Source organism: Microcaecilia unicolor, chromosome 4 (genome assembly GCF_901765095.1).
Source record: "Microcaecilia unicolor chromosome 4, aMicUni1.1, whole genome shotgun sequence".
Taxonomy (NCBI): domain Eukaryota; kingdom Metazoa; phylum Chordata; class Amphibia; order Gymnophiona; family Siphonopidae; genus Microcaecilia; species Microcaecilia unicolor.
The window spans coordinates 90521960-90540565 of NC_044034.1; the positions used below are offsets into that span (position 1 = coordinate 90521960).

At 45.0% G+C, this 18606-nt stretch overlaps 1 protein-coding gene across 2 annotated transcripts in view; it reads right to left on the reverse strand.

Moving 5' to 3' along the window:
• The window catches only part of RNASEH2B (ribonuclease H2 subunit B), a 70649-nt gene extending 62108 nt beyond the window's left edge, over positions 1-8541 (reverse strand). Inside the window, exon 1 of one of the 2 annotated variants that reach the window (XM_030200449.1) lies at positions 8271-8541. In XM_030200449.1, the coding sequence (XP_030056309.1) occupies positions 8271-8331 (61 nt within the window). In that variant the 5' untranslated portion in view covers positions 8332-8541. The remainder of the gene's footprint in view (positions 1-8270) is intronic. The other variant, XM_030200448.1, reaches the window with a different exon arrangement.
• Between the last annotated feature and the right edge of the window lie 10065 nt (positions 8542-18606).

Here is an 18606-nt window from a genome sequence, read left to right on the forward strand (position 1 = left end):
TAGGCAGGGCTGGAGCAGGACTAAAATATGCATGTGCACTCACCATTTATTTTTATTTTATTACATTTGTACCCCGCACTTTCCCACTCATAGCAGAGACTCAATGCGGCTTACATATTATATACAGGTACTTATTTGTACCTGGGGCAAAAGAGGGTTAAGTGACTTGCCCAGAGTCACAAGGAGCTGCCTGTGCCTGCAGTAGGAATCGAACCCAGTTCCCCAGGACCAAAGTCCACCACTCTAACCACTAGGCCACTCCTCCACTCCAAGAAGGAGAGTGCAAGTTTAAGTCCCCTGCAATCAACGTTTACATCTGCTTCCTGGGGACGTGTAGGTTATTTAAAGATGCAGCATTAGAGGGATTGGGGGGAGTTACCATATTAATCCCCCAGGTTTTCTTGCCCCCTCACAATCTTCTCCCCCCCCCCCAAAAAAAAACAACCTGCTATATGCAAATGAAAGGCTCCATCATTGAGGAAAATAGTATGTCTTTGTTCCCCCAATGATGAAGCCTTTCATTTGCCAGTAGTCATTTTTTTTTGTGTGTGTGTGGGGGGGGGGGGGGGGGGGGAGGTTGGGGCAAGAAAACCTGGGGGATTAATAAGCTGACTTCTCCCCCCAACCCCTCCTGTGCTGCATAAAACAAGCACCTTTAAATAACCTACATGTCCCCAGGGAGCAGCTGTAAACGTTGATCTCAGAGGGCATAAACTTGCACTCCTCTTCCTAGGTGGGTGCACATGTATATGCTGGCACACAGATGTGTATGTTGCTGATTTGCCTCCATTGATATTGTAGATGATGGCATTTGCAAAATGGATGCTACAGCTGCACATAGCTAGCACACACACATCCATTCCTGCATGAGTTTTAGAAAAGGCTCCGCGTTGTAATTCGAGACATCTCTATGCTACTGCGTAAGAAACTGATTTCAGAAATAACAAAAGATGAGGGAAGAGATTAAATCTGCATTACCTGCCTGTTACATAAGTACTGCCACAGTGGGACAGACCAAGTCCATCATGCCCAGCATCCTGTTTCCAACAGTGGACAATTCAGGTCACAAATACCTGGCAAGATCCCGAAAAGTTCAATACATTTTATGCTGCTTATCCCAGAAATAAGCAGTGGATTTTCCCCAAGTCAATTTAATAATGGTCTATGGACTTTTCCTGTAGGAAACCATCCAGACCTTTTCAAAACCCCGATAAGCTAACCGCCTTTACCACATTCTCTGGCAGCAAATTCCAGAGTTTAAGGCCCAGATGCACTAAACGTTTTTCGTCGTTAAATGAGCCCTCAGGGAAGAATTTCCTATCCTTTCCATGCACTTAAGCCTATTTTCCGACGACAGTAGCAGCTAACGAAAACGGAATGGAGATGAGCAATTAGTGTGAAAACCCCATTGAAACGACATGCACTAACCTTTTCCGATTGCCTTTACGCAGGAAAAAGGCAGGAAAACTAACGAGAGGTCTGGACCTCTCGTTAGGACAGCTCCGTGGCAGGAAAAAGTGTTAAGTGAAAAAATAAACAAACTTTGAGCCAATCCCAGCGCATTAGCAGAGCTAAAAGCGCTGTGATTGGTCCAAAGGACCTCAGAAAACACATAAAAAAATAAAAATAAAAAAAGGATCGGGAGGGGGCAAGGGCGCTCATCAGGAGCGTCCTGTACGGACGGCCTTGCCCCCCCCCCCGCTGCTCCCCACTTTCCACCGCTCCCCCCACCCCGAAAAAGCAAGCTTCTAGAAGCCCCTGCCCCCCTCCCTTCCTCACTACTTTGTCACCTGAGCTCCGCCTCCCGACATCCTCCGTCCGTGCCCCGCCCCCTTTTGGGGTCGTCGCCGCCATTCCCCTCCTCCATCGGGCCCCCCTTCCTCTTACCGGGCCCGTGCAGCGCCTCTCTCCTCTGTCCGACGGCGCTGCACGGGCAAGAAGAACGCTGAATCAGCTGATGCCTAGCTTCGATAGAGCGTCTTTCTCCTCCTGGGCCCGCCCCTGTCTGACGTCAGTAACCTACGTAGTTACTGACGTCAGACAGGGGCGGGCCCAGGAGGAGAAAGACGCTCTATCGAAGCTAGGCATCAGCTGATTCAGCGTTCTTCTTGCCCGTGCAGCGCCGTCGGACAGAGGAGAGAGGCGCTGCACGGGCCCGGTAAGAGGAAGGGGGGCCCGATGGAGGAGGGGAATGGCGGCGACGACCCCAAAAGGGGGCGGGGCACGGACGGAGGATGTCGGGAGGCGGAGCTCAGGTGACAGAGTAGTGAGGAAGGGAGGGGGGCAGGGGCTTCTAGAAGCTTGCTTTTTCGGGGTGGGGGGAGCGGCGGAAAGTGGGGAGGGGGCAGGGGCTGCTAGAATTTTGCTTTTTCGGGGTGGGGGGAGCGGCGGAAAGTGGGGAGCAGCGGGGGGGGGGGGGGGCAAGGCCGTCTGTACAGGACGCTCCTGATGAGCGCCCTTGCCCCCTCCCGCCCCTTTTTTTTTATTTTTGTTTTTATTTGGGAGCCATGTGCTTGCGATTTGACTGTGTTTTGACTGTTTGTGGCATGCGCAGAGCAGCTAACATAACGCTTGGCTGCTCTGCGCATGATTTGGGGGCCGATTAACGATGTGTATTGTGATTCTTTGATACATTGTACGTTTCACTACCGATCTCAGCATGTGTGACTTTTTTTTTTGGTGCATTTTTCGTTATTTTAAAATCGTTAGGGACTTTAACGATTTAGATTTTTTTACGTTTGGTTGCTGCATCTGCCTCTAAATACATGTTGAGTGAAGAAACATTTACTACTTTGTTGCTTCATCGCATGCCCCCTAGCCCTAGTATTTTTGGAAAGAGTAAACAAACGATTCATGTCCACCCGTTCCACTCCACTCATTATTTTATAGACCTCTATCATTATCTCCCCTCAGCCGTCTTTTCTCCAAGCTGAAGAGCCCTAGATGCTTCAGCCTTTCCTCAAAGGGAAGTCGTCCCATCCCCTTTATCATTTTTGTTACTCTTCCCTGTACCGTTTCTAATTCCACTATATCTTTTTTGAGATGCGGTGACCAGAATTGAACACAATATTTGAGGTGCGGTCACACCATGGACCAATACAAAAGCATTATAACGTCCTCACTTTTGTTTTCCATTCCTTTCCTAATAATACCTAACATTCTATTCGTTTCGTAGCCGCCGCAGCACACTGAGCAGAGGGTTTGATTAACACTACCAAACCCAGGATTTCAAGAAGGAACGTAGAACATGCTCTATGTTCACATGTTAAGACAAACTTACATGAGACAATAAGATAGGTACTCAGTTGTGTGTCCCATGTAATGCTTTACTCACCAAGACAAGAAATCCAAATGGCTATTAGTTTTCCAAATGGTTCAATTAAGGTAGTGATGTGCAAATAAGCCTAGTGATATGGCAGACCAGTTTTGTGGATTACAGCAGACAATTGTGGTGGATGGCTCCTCAGGAAGAAATGAAACGGGGCACTTCGATGAGCCGTGAAGAAATAGTATGGTTGACCATTCAGGTCACATCATGGAGATAAGTTCATTGTTCATCTTATTTAAAGAGGACATTTAAATTATATCGTTTGTAAAAACATGAGTACTACTATATTTAGCACAATTCACTTTCCCGTGCAATGTTTATGTAGGATGGAGATACCCTGAGATGTTATAGACTTTAATGGTAAAAGTTGCATTAGCAGGTAAGACCGAAGGAGGTCTTACAATCACTGCTGCTGAAGGACATTAAGAGCACATTTGGTGCCATACTGTCTATTTAAACTGAGGGTTCTCCTCCTACACACAAAAAAATTTTCTTTGACCATAAATTGCTCTAGTATTTTACCTGTTCAGTGATTTACAGTGTTTTTGAATTGTATTATTGAAGAACAGCTGAAATAGTTATTAGTTTTCCTGGTCAACCTACACCACTCTTAGTCCATTATAATCTGGCCATTCAGAAGCAATTTTGTTTCAATGCTGCTAGGCTACAAACTTACATTAGTATAGCCAAGGCTTGGAATCAAGATGGCGTCAGGAACGGTTGTGCGCTCCTGAGACCTAACAATGTGCCAGCGAGGGAATTTCTTTCTCCAACTTTTGGATGGGGAAAAGAAAGGGGAAGACGGTGGTTCCTACCTCCGCGGGCCCACTGCCAACGCCAACCTCTCACCAAGCGATAATGGAAAGTTTCGGAGTCGGGATCCTTGGCAAACAGATACCTGCTTCGACTGGCTCGACCTCTTTTGGAGTAGAGCGCAGCATTGAGGGAACGACCCTGAGTCCCCCCTCCTACACTGCTCCTCCACAACCCGGAAGTGAACTGTTGCCTCCGGGACCACGACAGTTTGAAGCTAGACCTTCAACGTCTGTGGGAGGAGGACCTTTGAGCACTTCGACCCCGAGGAAAGAAACAACGGAACAGGGGCAAATGCAGGTCGTTGTCCCTGTTACCCGAAGCCTCACTCCAGAGAGTAATGGAGGATTAACATGACCAGCAGTGGCAACTATGAACATACTATGGGATGCAATTCAAGATGTGAATAATACATTACTTTTGATGAATACTTCTATTAAAGGTGAAATAATGGAATTAAAACAAACTAGTCAAAATCTGTCTGATAATGTTCAAGAACAGAAAGAAAAAATTATGAAGATGGAAGTTGAAGTTGAAAAATTACAAAACCTAACGGTAACTTTAATTAAAGAAAAAGAAATCCAAGAAAAAAAAACTAGAAAATTTGGAAAATAATGGCCGAAGGAATAATCTGAGACTATTAAATTTTCCAAAATCACCTTTAATTACAGCAGTGGATATGCTTAAAAAATATTTTGGTGATATATTAGGGATCCCAATAGAGGGTTATCCCCCTATAACACAGGCCCAATATATCTCTGGTGTTGCGAGATCTTCTAAGGAGCAATCTCAGGTTACTCCAAATTTAAATGACTGAATTTCTTAAGAATTTCTTGGAACTTATTAGAGAGAACAATTTTAATTGTGACCTTTGCTCTTGACCTGGACAGAAATAACATTCTAAGACTATATTTTCGCCATCTAAATGATGTTTTCTTGGGACAAAAGATTCAGATTTTTCCTGACATGGCAAGGAGTAGTACACAAAAGACGAAAAGAATTCTTGATGTATAAATCAAGAGTTCTTAAATTAGGTGCTACTTTTTCATTAAAATTTCCTTGCAAACGTTATATCTCTTTTGAATTGGTTAACTATATATTCTTTACTCCCTTGAAGCTGTTAGAATTCATTGAATCGAAGGAAATGGTTAGACCACCTGAAGATTTGCCTCCCTAGTTAGGAATGCTAGTACACTGGCTGCAAATATCTGTTTTGTCCCTACCGTTAGTAATAATTTAATTTATTATTATATATTTTCTTCTTTAAATATTACCTAGTATCTTGATTCAATTTATTGTGGACAAAATTTAAGCAGTCTTTCTTCAAATTATATCAGTATTGGATATAAGTGAATATTACCTTTGTTTTTTCTGATATTGCCAACATTTATGTCTGTAGATATAAATGAAAAAATTTATAAATTAAAAAAAAAAGTATAGCCAAGGTTGATTTTTATTTGGTGAGGCCCAAGACTAAATAGGTTCCAGGTTTCCTCTCATTTGCTCCTGCTGACAACTGTGTGGGCTTGAGTCCATAACGGACAGGCATGGCCCACCTGCCACTATGCCCGTTTCAACCTTCCCTTGGATTACAATGTTCATAGGGGCCAAATATTTCAAAATTGATTGAGGATGCCAAAGACAATAAAAAGGTACCCCTCTGGACACAAATGAAGGAGCTTGCTCAATACTGGGGTTTCAGCACACTTTAAATGCACAGAGCTGACTTCTATACTTGGGATAGTCTAAAAACCTGACCTGTTGGCAGCTCTTGAGGACTGGGAGAGAACAAAATCAGTAGAAATCAGGATCAACTGATATGCCCTCCGCTTTTCTTTTAAACTATACCAACAATGTCACATCTGGCAACACAACTGTCTGTGTTTGGAGCAACAGGTCTAACTAGATTCCTCAAGGTATCAACTTGCCTTTCTCATTCCTTCTTACTACTGGGTATCTGTTTTGATATTTCAGTCAATATAGAGAGACACTGCCAAATGAATAGAGCAGTATGCTAAGAACAAGAGAAGCTAGGGTTCAATCCCCAACGTACCTTCTTGTGGTCTTGGGCAACTCGTTTAACCTGCAACTGGGCATACAACCCTGATGGTATGGATAATATAAGTATCTAGCAAAGCTTGAAGAGTGCTCCCAAATTCTGGACCAAAGATTTAATGCTAAAAAATAAAGGGTAATACATTTGGACTGCAAAATCCCAAGGGAATGGTATGATTTAGGGGGTGAAGAACTTTTGTGCATGAAACAGGAGTGGGTCTTGAGTGTGATTGAATGTGGGTAGAAAGGGTGACTGTGAAAGCTAGAAGAATGCTTGTGTGCATAAGGAGGGGAATGGCCAGTAGGAAAAAGGAGGTGATGGTGCCGCTGTATAAAATAAGTCCTCATTTAGAATACTGCATACAATTCTGGAGAGCATACCTTCAAAAAGAAATAAACAGGATAAAGTCAGTCAGAGGGTGGCTACTAAAATGATCAGTGGTCTTCATTATATAGTGTATGGGGACAAACTTACAGATATCCCTATGTACACTTTGGAAGAAAAGGCGGGAGAGAGGATATACGATAGAGATAATTAAATACCTACATTGTATAAATGCACAGGAGACAAGTCTCTTTCAACTGAAAGGAAGTTCTGGAATGAGGGGGGCACAGGATGAAGGTGAAAGGGGATAGACACAGAAGTAACCTAACGAAATACTTCTTCACGGAAAGGGTGGTGAATTTATAGAACTGCCTACCGATGGTAGTGGTGGATACCCTACCAGAACCCTTATCACCTCTCATTTTGATTATTGCAATTTACTTCTCACTGGTCTTCCTCTCAGCCATCTCTCTCCTCTCCAGTCTGTCCAAAATTCTGCAGCACGACTTATTTTCCGCCAAAATCGTTATACCCACACTAGCCCACTCAAGTCACTTCACTGGCTCCCTGTCCGCTTCTGCATACAATTCAAACTTCTCTGACTTTTAAATGCATCCATTCTGCAGCTCCCCATTACCTCTCCACTCTCATCTCTCCCTACATTCCTCTCCGTAAACTCCGCTCACTGGACAAATCTCTCATCGTCCCCCTTCTCCACCGCTAACTCCAGGCTTCGGCCCTTTCCCCTCGCTGCACCTTATACCTGGAATAGACTTCCTGCGCCTGTACGTCTAGCTCCATCTCTACCTGTTTTCAAATCTATGCTGAAAACCCACCTTTTCACCACTGCTTTTGGCTCCTAGCTACTACTCAATTGCCTCCCCTTGTTCCTTCTCACCCAGTACTTCCCTCGCCCTTAATTGTCTGTATTATTTTAGATTGTAAGCTCTATTGAGCTGGGACTGTCAGGTGTTCAGCACTGCATGCGTCTGGTAGCGCTATACAAATGTTAATAAATAATAATACAAAAACAGTATCTGAATTCAAAAGAGCTTGCGACAAGTACATAGGATCTCTAGGGGAGAGGATGGGTTAGTAGATGGGACTGGATAGGCCATATGGTCTTTACCTACCTTCATTTTTCTCCGTTTCTAACGTTCCATAGCTTCTGGCCCTAATACACCATAAGCTACTACTGAAAAAAGTAAACCAAATATAAAATAGCTCCCCCCCCCCCCCACACACTATTTTTTTGGAGCAGATGTGTATCCTTGAAAATAGCAACACCATGTTGCAAAAAGGTTTAAGTTGGTTAGATGGGGTTTGTTAGGTTATGTGTAGATTAGGGGCGAGGTATTGTTGGCAGAAATAGGTATGTGTATTACTTGTGTTGTGGTTTGATGATTTACTGCTTAAACTGCTGTATATACAGATGTGTACGGCAAATGAAATAGTCATTTTTTTTCAGCACTTCGTGGTGCAGTCCTGTTTCACGTGTGGCAATGTAATCCGGACGGGATTATTTATTTGTTTGTTGCATTTGTATCCCACATTTTCGCACATGTTTGGAGGCTCAATGTGGCTTACTACTCCCCTTCACGCGGCCGCGGTCTCGACCACGGGACTACCTCCAACTGCACTCCATCCGGCTCTCTCGCTCGCGTTCTCCCCACGCACATTCCACCCACCTACTCAAGCTTCCCTCCAGGGGAAAATTCCGAAGCACGAGCGCACGCGCTTTTCTTTTACCTCGTGCAATGAGCACCCACTGGTCTGGTCGTGCAGCTGCCTCGCACGGCTTCCTAGACATTTCAACCAACGCTATCAAATCTTCCGACAAAATTAAAAACTTTTTTTTTTCAGTTTATAGTTAACACCCGTCGGCGAACGTTTCCTTTTCGCTAGTACTGCGTGCGCAGCCGCAAACAACTTGCACTCCCCCGTCCCCCTCCGTCGTTGCTTCCACTTTCGCTCAAGCGACAGCTCTATCTGCGCGCGCACCCACGCGGAAACGTTATGAGCAAACTTCTGTAAATAGAAAAAAAGAAAGGGAGTTACTTTACACCCTCTACTGCCAGGGAGGGGGAGCCAGCCCCTAGAGCTGGTGGACAGGGCAGCGACGCAAGTAGCGGCACCGGCTGAGTCTCGGAAGGTGAGCTAGTAACCCCGTGAAGCAAACCGTGCAATCCCGCAATTACACTCTGGTGTTGCAGTAGGGGAAGGAGAGGTTAGGCTGCTTGCCCAGGCCAGGACAGGAGACAGCCACAGCACGAATCGGGTGCTGAGCTGAGGAGGACCTGGCCAATCAGGAGGAGATCGGGAGGCGTGTTAGAGGCAGGCAGCCAATAGAGAGGCGGGAGGCAGTCTGACCCCTGGATTGGCGCGAATTTCCAGACAATCCAGGGGGCAGGAGGAGAGGCAGGCGAGCAGCCTATCTTGCCCAGGAAGAATTAAAGAGCCCAGAGGCAAGCTGGGTGAGTCGGAACAGAAGGGCAAGTCCGGCCAGGAAGAAGCAGCGGCAGCCTGCAGGCCAGAGGGGAGAAGAAAATCAAGCCCCCAGCAGGAGTGTGCTGGAGAAGATAGGCAAACAAAGAAGCCTAGCCCAGCTTGGCGACAGAGAGAGAAAACGCCGAGGAGGAGGAAAGCTGGGCTGCAAGGAGCACGAGAACGAGAGAAGGCCCTGCTGATTCCATGTAGAACTCTTTTAAGTAGAGGAGTGTGGTAGCCGTGTTAGTCCACTGTTAAGGTTATCAATAGAAATCAAACAAAATAAAACATGGAAAAGAAAATAAGATGATACCTTTTTTATTGGACATAACTTAATACATTTCTTGATTAGCTTTCGAAGGTTGCCCTTCTTCGTCAGATGGAAATAAGCAAATGTGCTAGCTGACAGTGTATATAAGTGAGAAACATTCAAGCATTGCTATGACAGTCTGACAGGGTGGGAGGATGGGGGTGGGTAGGAAGTATGCATGGGGACATCAAAGTATACCATTGGTATTCTAACAGGGTGGGTGTGGACAGGTGAGGGGAGGGTGATCAACAGAGACATACAGCTTTATGGTTTATAATGGGCTAGGAACCCCAGGTCCTTGTTAAGTCCTTTCTGTTGGGTGTTAAAATATTCAATCATTCTGACTTCAAAGGTCTTACGTTCTTGTATGGTTTTAAAGTTACCTTTGAGGATTCTCACTGTGAAGTCACTGGTGCAGTGTCCTGGTCTTGTAAAATGTTGCCCAACAGGCGTGGGAACCCTGCTGGCACCAGCATTGTTTATATGATGTCTATGTAAATTGAATCTTGTCTTAAGCATCTGGCCTGTTTCTCCAATATAGCATCCTTCATTACATTTTTTACACTGAATGATATATACCACATTGGAAGATGAGCAAGTGAAAGATCCCTTTATGTTGAATGTCTTTCCTTTGTGGATGACTTTGGGGTCCTGTGAAATATTTTGGCATAGTTTGCAACTGGATAAATTACAGGGAAGTGTGCCCTTCTGTTCCTTTTCAGTCTGTGAAGGAAGTTTACTTCTGATTAGCTTGTGTTTTAAATTGGGTGGCTGTCGGAAGGCCAGTACTGGTGGGGATGGGAATATCTCTTTCAGTAATTCATCCTCCTGGAGTATAGGTTGTAGATCTCTTATGATTTTCCTCAGTTTTTCCAGCTCTGGATTGTATGTCACTACAAGCGGGTCTGTGGATTTTTTCTTTTTGTACTGTAGCAGATTCTCCCTGGGTGTTTTGAGGGAGGAGGCAATTTTCTTGGAGATTATTTTGGGGTTGTAGCCCTTCTGTTTGAAGGATTCAGTCAGGGTTTTAAGGTGTCTGTCTCTGTCCCCTGGGTCAGAGCAGATACGGTGGTATCTTGTGGCTTGGCTGTAAATGATGGATCTTTTTGTATGTGAAGGATGGAAGCTGGAGTTGTGGAGATAGCTACATCTGTCTGTGGGTTTCTTGTATACAGATGTTTGTATACAGCCATCACTGATTGAGACTGTGGTGTCCAAAAAATTGACTTTTTCTGGGGAGTAGTCAATTTTGAATCTGATTGTAGGATGGTATGTATTGAATGCAGAATAAAATTGTTTCAGAGTTTCTTCACCCTCCGTCCAAATCATAAAATGTCATCGATGTACCGGTAGTATTTTAGAGGTTTGGTCTGGTGTGTATTCAGAAATGTCTCTTCCAGCTCAGCCATAAAAAGGTTGGCATATTGGGGTGCTGTCCTGGTGCCCATCGCAGTGCCCATTATTTGCAGATAGATATCATTGTTAAAGTGGAAGTAGTTGTGAGTTAAAATGAATTTGATTAATTTTGTAATAGTTTCTGGAGAGTATTGATGGTCCAGTGTGGATTTTTTTAGGAGTCTTCCACATGCAGCTATGCCATCCGCATGTGGAATGTTGCTGTATAGTGATTCTACATCCATCGTGACCAGAAGGGTGTTAGGTGGTAGTTGCTTGATATTTTTCAATTTATTCAGAAAGTCTGTGGTGTCTTGTATGAAGCTGTTAGTTTTGTGTACGAGAGGTTTCAGAATTCCCTCTATGAATCCAGATATTTCTTCCGTGAGTGTGCCAATACCTGATATGATTGGTCTGCCAGGGTTTCCCAGTTTGTGGATCTTGGGTAGCATGTAAAATGTGCCTACGGAAGGTTGATTTGGTATGAGTTTCTTCAGGTGAGGTTGCGCTTGTGTAGGAAATGTTTTGATAAGGTCTTTCAGCTGTTTTGTGTAGTCCTGTGTGGGGTCCTCAGTTAGTTTCCTGTAGTATTTATTGTCTGAGAGCTGTTTGTGGCCCTCTTCAATGTATTTTTGTATGTCCATAATTACCACTGCGCCTCCTTTGTCTGCGGGTTTGATGATAATGCGTTCGTTAGTTTGTAGGGTTCTTATGGCCGCTCTTTCTGGTGGGGTAAGATTGTACAGAATTCTTTTTTGTTTGTTGGAGAGTTGTGATTTAACCCTATGTCTGAAACTTTCTATGTAGTTATCCAGTTTGTAGTTTTGTCCCTCCTGTGGGGTGAAATAAGTGTTCTTCTGTTTAAGACTGTATTTCGGATCATTTGATGTCTCTCTATTGTGGAAATGTGCTTTAAGACGCATTTTTCTGAAGAATTCTTCTAGGTCTGAATATAGCTGGATTTTATCTAGGTTATTCGATGGGCAGAATGAGAGCCCTTTGGAAAGCACAGAGATCTCATGTTGTGATAATTGATGGTTCGAGAGGTTTATTATCCCCATTTGGTTTGCATCTGTAAAGGTGTGATCAGTATTCCCTGGTTTGTTTGGGCTCTGATTTTCACATGCCTCAGATGTGTATCCAAGTGTCTCCAAAGTGTCTGGAGCTGTTGGTTCTGCAGAGCTGTAGCTATTCAAGGATAAGCAGTTTCTCTCTCTTTGATTTTGAAGAAGAGAATATAGCTTTATTTCCTTCACCTGTCCACACCCACCCTGTTAGAATACCAATGGTATACTTTGATGTCCCCATGCATACTTCCTACCCACCCCCATCCTCCCACCCTGTCAGACTGTCATAGCAATGCTTGAATGTTTCTCACTTATATACACTGTCAGCTAGCACATTTGCTTATTTCCGATCTGACGAAGAAGGGCAACCTTCGAAAGCTAATCAAGAAATGTATTAAGTTATGTCCAATAAAAAAGGTATCATCTTATTTTCTTTTCCATGTTTTATTTTGTTTGATTTCTATTGATAACATGTAGAACCCCAAAGAGTAGCAAGATTCCATTCAGAATCCCAAGTACATAAGTGTTGCCACACTGGGACAGACAAAAGGTCCATCAAGCCCAGCATACTGTTTCCAACGGTGGCCAATCCAGGTCACAAATACCTGGCAAGATCCTGAAAAAGTACAAAACATTTTATACTGCTTATCCCAGAAATAGCAGTGGATTTTCCCCAAGTCAATTTAATAATGGTCTATAGACTTTTCTTTTAGGAAACAGTCCAAACCTTTTCTAACCCCGCTAAGCTAACCGCCTTTTCCACATTCTCTGGCAACGAATTCCAGAGTTTAATTACACGTTGAGTGAAGAACCATTTCCTCCGATTCATATTAAATTTACTACTTTGTAGCTTCATTGCATGCCCCCCCACTCCTAGTATTTTTGGAAACACTAAACAAATGATTCACACCTACCCGTTCTACTCCACTCAGTATTTTATAGGCCTCTATCATATCTCCCCTCAGTCCTCTTTTCTCCAAGCTGAAGAGCCCTAGATGCTTCAGCCTTTCCTCATAGGGAAATTGTCTCATCCCCTTTATCATTTTCATCGCCCTTCTTGGCCGCGGTATCTGCAGTCATAAAGAGAAAACAGATTCTGGTTTCATGTGGTGGTCAGCCATCTCAGACAGTCTTACCTCTGTTCTTCAGAAACTACACCTAGCTTGCCCGGCTACACAAGTGCCAGGCACAGTCTCTGGTGAATCCCATCGGCAAGCTGAAAGCCACGATCATAGGCAATGTGTCAGACTCACCGTCAAGAGCAGTTTATTTCACCACTTAAAGGAGTCCCTCTTAATAAGAGCAGCTGACAGGACAGCAGAGCACACTGCTATTGATTACACAGTACAGATATCTGAATTACACATGCCCTGTCATCAGCACAGCAGGGTTCCCCTCTCTATATTTAGAAATGAGTCAGCAGCAGCCAAAGAATCCTTGGGATTACACCGTCTCCCGATGCAAGGCTGGCAGACTGAGGAATGGGGGGACTGACGGAAGGGAATCCTAGCACAGTCACACCAGCTCTTCCTTGACATGGACATCACTGTGGATAGTTACTGGACATTCTATAATCTTGCATAGGCATTCTCGTGCTTAGACTGCAAAATTTCACATGCAGGGTATAGAATACTATAGACAAAGAAAGAGTGGAGTGAAAACCAGTGGCGTAGCCAAGGTTGGGCCCAAGGTCCACCCACTTTGGGCTCAGGCCCACCCAGTAGCAGCACACCTATGAAGTGGCTGGCAGGGGTCCCCAAGCCCTACCAGCCAAAAACTCCCAACAACCGTCCCTCCTGCATACCTTGTGGGTGGCATATCTTCGTCTGCAGTGAGCAGCGACTGATGCATGTTGTTCGCACCGGTCCTACAGCCTTCCCTCTGATATATTCCCGCCTATGCAGAAACAGGAAGTTGCGTCAGAGGGGGGGCTGTGGGGCCGACATGAGCAGTGTGTTTCGGTTGCTGCTCGCTGCCGGTGAAGATCTGCTACTTAAAAGGTATGCGGGGGAGGAAGGATGTTTGAGAGACCATATGGCATGCAGGCAAGAGAGGGAGAGACCAAATCACTTGTGGGACAAGGCGGAGTTCTTCTGCCCACCCAAAATTGGGTGCCTGGCTACGCCCCTGGTGAAAACACACTGGGAAGGTGTGTGAATGTGGTCAGCTTTTGTTAAAGGGACCTGACAGGGACACTGTGTTTCGGCTTGGCAGCCTGCATCGGGGGGTCAGGGTGACAGGAGGCTGGGCTAATATAGTATAATCGGGCACCAGGTGCACATCAAGGCTTGGGAACCGGGTAAATATCACAGCGTGACAGAGCCGACCTTCATTCAAATCAAAAAGGGTCTGCTGATTTTGGTTTTTGCAAAGGGATAATAACACGATGCGCCGTTATTGCTTTTTGTCATCTGTAGCGCCTTGTTGATTTGCATGAACGTTGGCTTTGTCACGCTGCGATGGCTGACCGTTTTCTGGGCCTTGGTGTGTGCTTGGTGTTTGATTACACCAGTGGTTCCCGGGGCTGGTCCTGGGGGCGCCCCGGCCGGTCGGGTTTTCAGGATGTCCACGGTGAATATTCATGAGAGATGTGTATGTTAAGCAAATCTTTTTCATGAGTGTTCTTTGTGGATGTCCTGAGGGCCTGGCTGGCTGGGGTGCTTCCGGGACCAGGTTTGGGAACCAATGGATTACGCCATATTGGCCCACCATCCTGTCATTTTGATTCCCGGTGCAGGCTGCCAGGCTGAAACATGGTGCCCGTATGAGGTCCTTTTGATAAAGGCTGACCTTGTTTGCACACCTCTCAGTGTGTTTTGACTCCGTTCTTTCTTTGTCTGTGGAGTTTTGGACTTTCTGTGTAACTAAATTGCGATGGGCCCCTTTTCCTAAGCTGCAGTAGGTGATAAAGTTGCTTAATGCGTCAAAAAGTGGAGTATCGTGGGACAAACTATAGCTTCTGAAAAAATTGGAATAAGTAGAATCTAAATCACATCAGCTTCAAAATTTCTACACTTGCAAAAGTGTTGAAAGGTGAAAATGGACTGGGCAGACTTATAGGGTCTGTGCCAGAGCCGGTGGTTGGGAGGCGGGGATAGTGCTGGGCAGACTTATACGCTCTGTGCCAGAGCCGCTGGTGGGAGGCGGGGCTGGTGGTTGCGAGGCGGGGATAGTGCTGGACAGACTTATACGATCTGTGCCAGAACCGGTGGTGGGAGGCGGAGCTGGTGGTTGGGAAGCGGGGCTAGTGCTGGGCAGACTTATACGGTCTGTGCCCTGAAAATGACAGTTACAATCAAAGTAAGATATACACAAAAAGTAGCACATATGAGTTTGTCTTGTTGGGCAGACTGGATGGACCGTGCAGGTCTTTTTCTGCCGTCATCTACTATATTACTATGATAAGTTCCAGAAGAAGAGCGAGAGAGCTGATGAGTCCTGGGAAGGGCAGGGCACCAAGGCTGGCTAGAAGAGGAAGAAACAGGAGGTCTAAAGCAAACCAGGGGCAGAAGAGAAGTGGAGCTGGGGGGAAACAGGCAAGCCGAAGCCAAGAGAAAGGGCGACAGCAGTAGCAGCAGTGGCAGAGGCCAGCCCAGACAGAGGGAGTGAGGCAGAGAAGAAGAGTGGGTCCGAGCTGAGAAGCTGTGCAGTGCTGAGAGGCTGCCACTGTGGGTGCCAACAGCTAGGGACCTGCCTCTAGTGGTTAGTTTAGCTGTCTGTCAGTTTGAGTAGTGGGTGTAAAAAGGGAAAACAAGAAAAAGGGGGTATGTGTTGGCAGCTAGATAGGAATTTCCCCTCACTTATCTTTTTATTTAAATTTAGCTAGTCCATAAGGCTCTTTGCGAAAGAAAGTACTGACTGAGGTTAGAGTGCATACACCAAGAATAGGGGACTCGGGGTTTTCCTTTTTTGAGTTCGAATTAGGATAGTAGGCAATTGGGAGTTCCTGAGCTGGTGAGCTGACACCATCACCCGAGAAGACGTGGATACGGAGTCGACCAAGGTACCCAACGCAAGACAGCTGCAGTGCTATCGAAGATTTGATATACTGGTAACATCATTGTGTGCACACAAATTTATCTCAAAAGAAAATCTCAGATCTGAGTACACTCAGTATACACCCACTGATACACCCAGGCTTCCCTCAGATAAGTGTGTATGTGAAGTTGTTGAAACCTGTAAAAGTCAATTAACATTTGAGAACCAAGGGGTCATGGTTCTTAGGGGACAGAATTTTAAATTACATTCAGGGGAAAGGGTAGCTGTACTGATGCTGTAGTCCTTGAAAGTGCTTGTGGTAGAGTGACTGAGTTTTAGTAGCAGAGGTAGTGAAGCAGCAAAGTAACAAGTTTGTGTAAATGTTTGGGATGCCTCATGTTATTGCAGAAGTTGAATTGGGATCTTGGTAATTTGCATGGTAAATTTGAACATCTTATTGCCTTTGTAATTTAGTGCAAAGTATTTAATTCCTTGTATTTCTTTTTAATTTTTTGTTACATTTGTACCCCGTGCTTTCCCACTCATGGCAGGCTCAATGCGGCTTACATATACAGGAACTTATTTTGTACCTGGGGCAATGGAGGGTTAAGTGACTTGCCCAGAGTCACAAGGAGCTGCCTGTGCCTGAAGTGGGAATCGAACTCCGTTCCCCAGTTCCCTAGGACCAGAGTCCACCACCCTAACCACTAGGCCACTCCTCCACTCCATCAAACCTTAACAATTGGTACCAGCTTGAAAAAAACATATCCAGGTGTTTCCATTTATTTACTATTTAATAAATTATCTAAAATATTTCTTGTCAGGTCCCTTGAAACCCTGAAAAAACTGTACCAGGAGCAAGAAAGAAAGATGGAGGAACAAGTGGCAGCTTTACAGCAAGAAAAAGAGACTCACCAGGAATTCAGTCACTTGGCCAGGACAAACATAGAAAAATTCAATGAGCTGCCACAAGTATCTCCCCCAGCCCAAGTCCCCCCTCTCTACATATGAAGAAATAAACGAATACCTGATTTCAGTGGCCATCAGCAGAAGGAGGGCGATCTGTCAGTGGAAGAGTGGATCAAGAAAACTAGGTTTGCCCTGAAGGTCTTGAGCGTGCCACCTGAAGATCAGTGGGATGTAGTTCTCGATCATTTGAAGGGACCCACCTATGACGTAATGAAGCTGTATCGTTCACAAGAAAGAGGAGATATAGAATCCTTATTCAAAAGAATGAGTGAGGAGTTTGGAGACAAAGTCCCTCTCATTGTGAGATTGCCAGAATTCTATGCATGAAAACAGTTACCTGGAGAGACTGTGCGTGCATTTGGGTGCTGTCTGTGGAAGCAAGCCGCCAAAATCCTGGACAGGAAGGCCACTGCTATAGCGGATGTGGAGGGAGCACTGAAAGAACAGCTCGTTACAGGGTTGAATGATGCGGCCTTGAGGAGAGAAGCCAAAAGGCGTGAAGATAACTTTGAAGAACTGTCCTATGAAGGCCTACTCTCGTTGTTGGTCAAGTGGTCAGAGGAAGAAGAGAATCTTCCAGTAGAAGGGGATCGAAACCCTAAGATCTTACAGAGGAGGGGTGAAGCCAGTGTAAAGGCTACAATTGGGGAACCTGATGTGTTAACTCAAGCTGTACAGCAGTTATATGCCGTTGCTGAAAGATTCGGTAAAGATCTGGAGCAGAAACAACAGGAATTTCTGCAAGAGATAAGCTGACGGATGGAAAGTCAAAGCAGGCCATAGCAGGGTGGCAGAACTCCGCCGAAAAGGAACCTACCTAGACGAAATGAGAGTGGACAACTTATCTGTTATCATTGTTAAGAACCTGGACATATAAGTAAATATTGTCAAAGCAAGAGAGTCCTAGAAGCTGGCGAAAGTGGACCTCAGAGAGACCCACAGAGGCTCCCAGGACGCGCGGAGGAAGGAAAGCACCAAGGGAAATGCAGAGAAGAAATTCCTCTCTACCTCCCTTGTCATATGAGCAGGGGCAAGTTATCAACATTGGCAGTAAAGTGTTCATCCTCGAGGCCCAGAAGAGAGAGAGCACCATTGGACTGAGACCCATTTTGAAGTGTGCATGGGAGGAGTGCCAGTAAATTGTTTGATAGGCACCATCTCTGAAGTGTCCACAATTTTGGCTGGCTATTTCTACACCAAGCTCAAGAATAAACCAAAGTTACTAGATGCGATATGGGTCAAGTTAACAGCAGCAAACAGATTAGAGATTCCGGTTATTGGATGTTTAGTGACAGATGTGACCTGTTTTGAATCAGGGGAGGTTGGGGGGGATAGATTGAGTTAGAGGTAGATAGAGAGGGGTGGGAGGGAGGGGGAGGGATACTGTTGAACTCAACACAGGGAGACCTTTTTACGCATATTGACTTAAATATGAACAAGTTTGTGTTATTGTGAACAATATAATTTGTGGTTGTAAAGCTGACTATTGAAACTAATAAAAAATATTGGAAAAAAAAAACAGATGTGACCTGTTTTGGCCAAACCATTCCCGACAGCTGCATATTTGTTGCTCAAGATGAGACCTGGAGTGATGAAGTTTCTGGCTTGATTGGCATGAATATATTGAAAGACATTGAAGACATTGGAGATCCTTTGCTTGGTACCTCCACCGATCCCAAACGCATTTGCAAATTGTTGCCCAGATTCGGCAAGGTTTCCAACATCTAGATCAAGAGGGACTGATCAGTTTCATAAAGCTGTTGTGGAAACGAGTGGTCATTCCCCCATTGACAAAATAATTCAGGGCATCTGCCACTGGATCTGGTCCCTACCTGCATGTCCAGTTCTCAATGAATCCACGTCAACTATTACTTCTCCA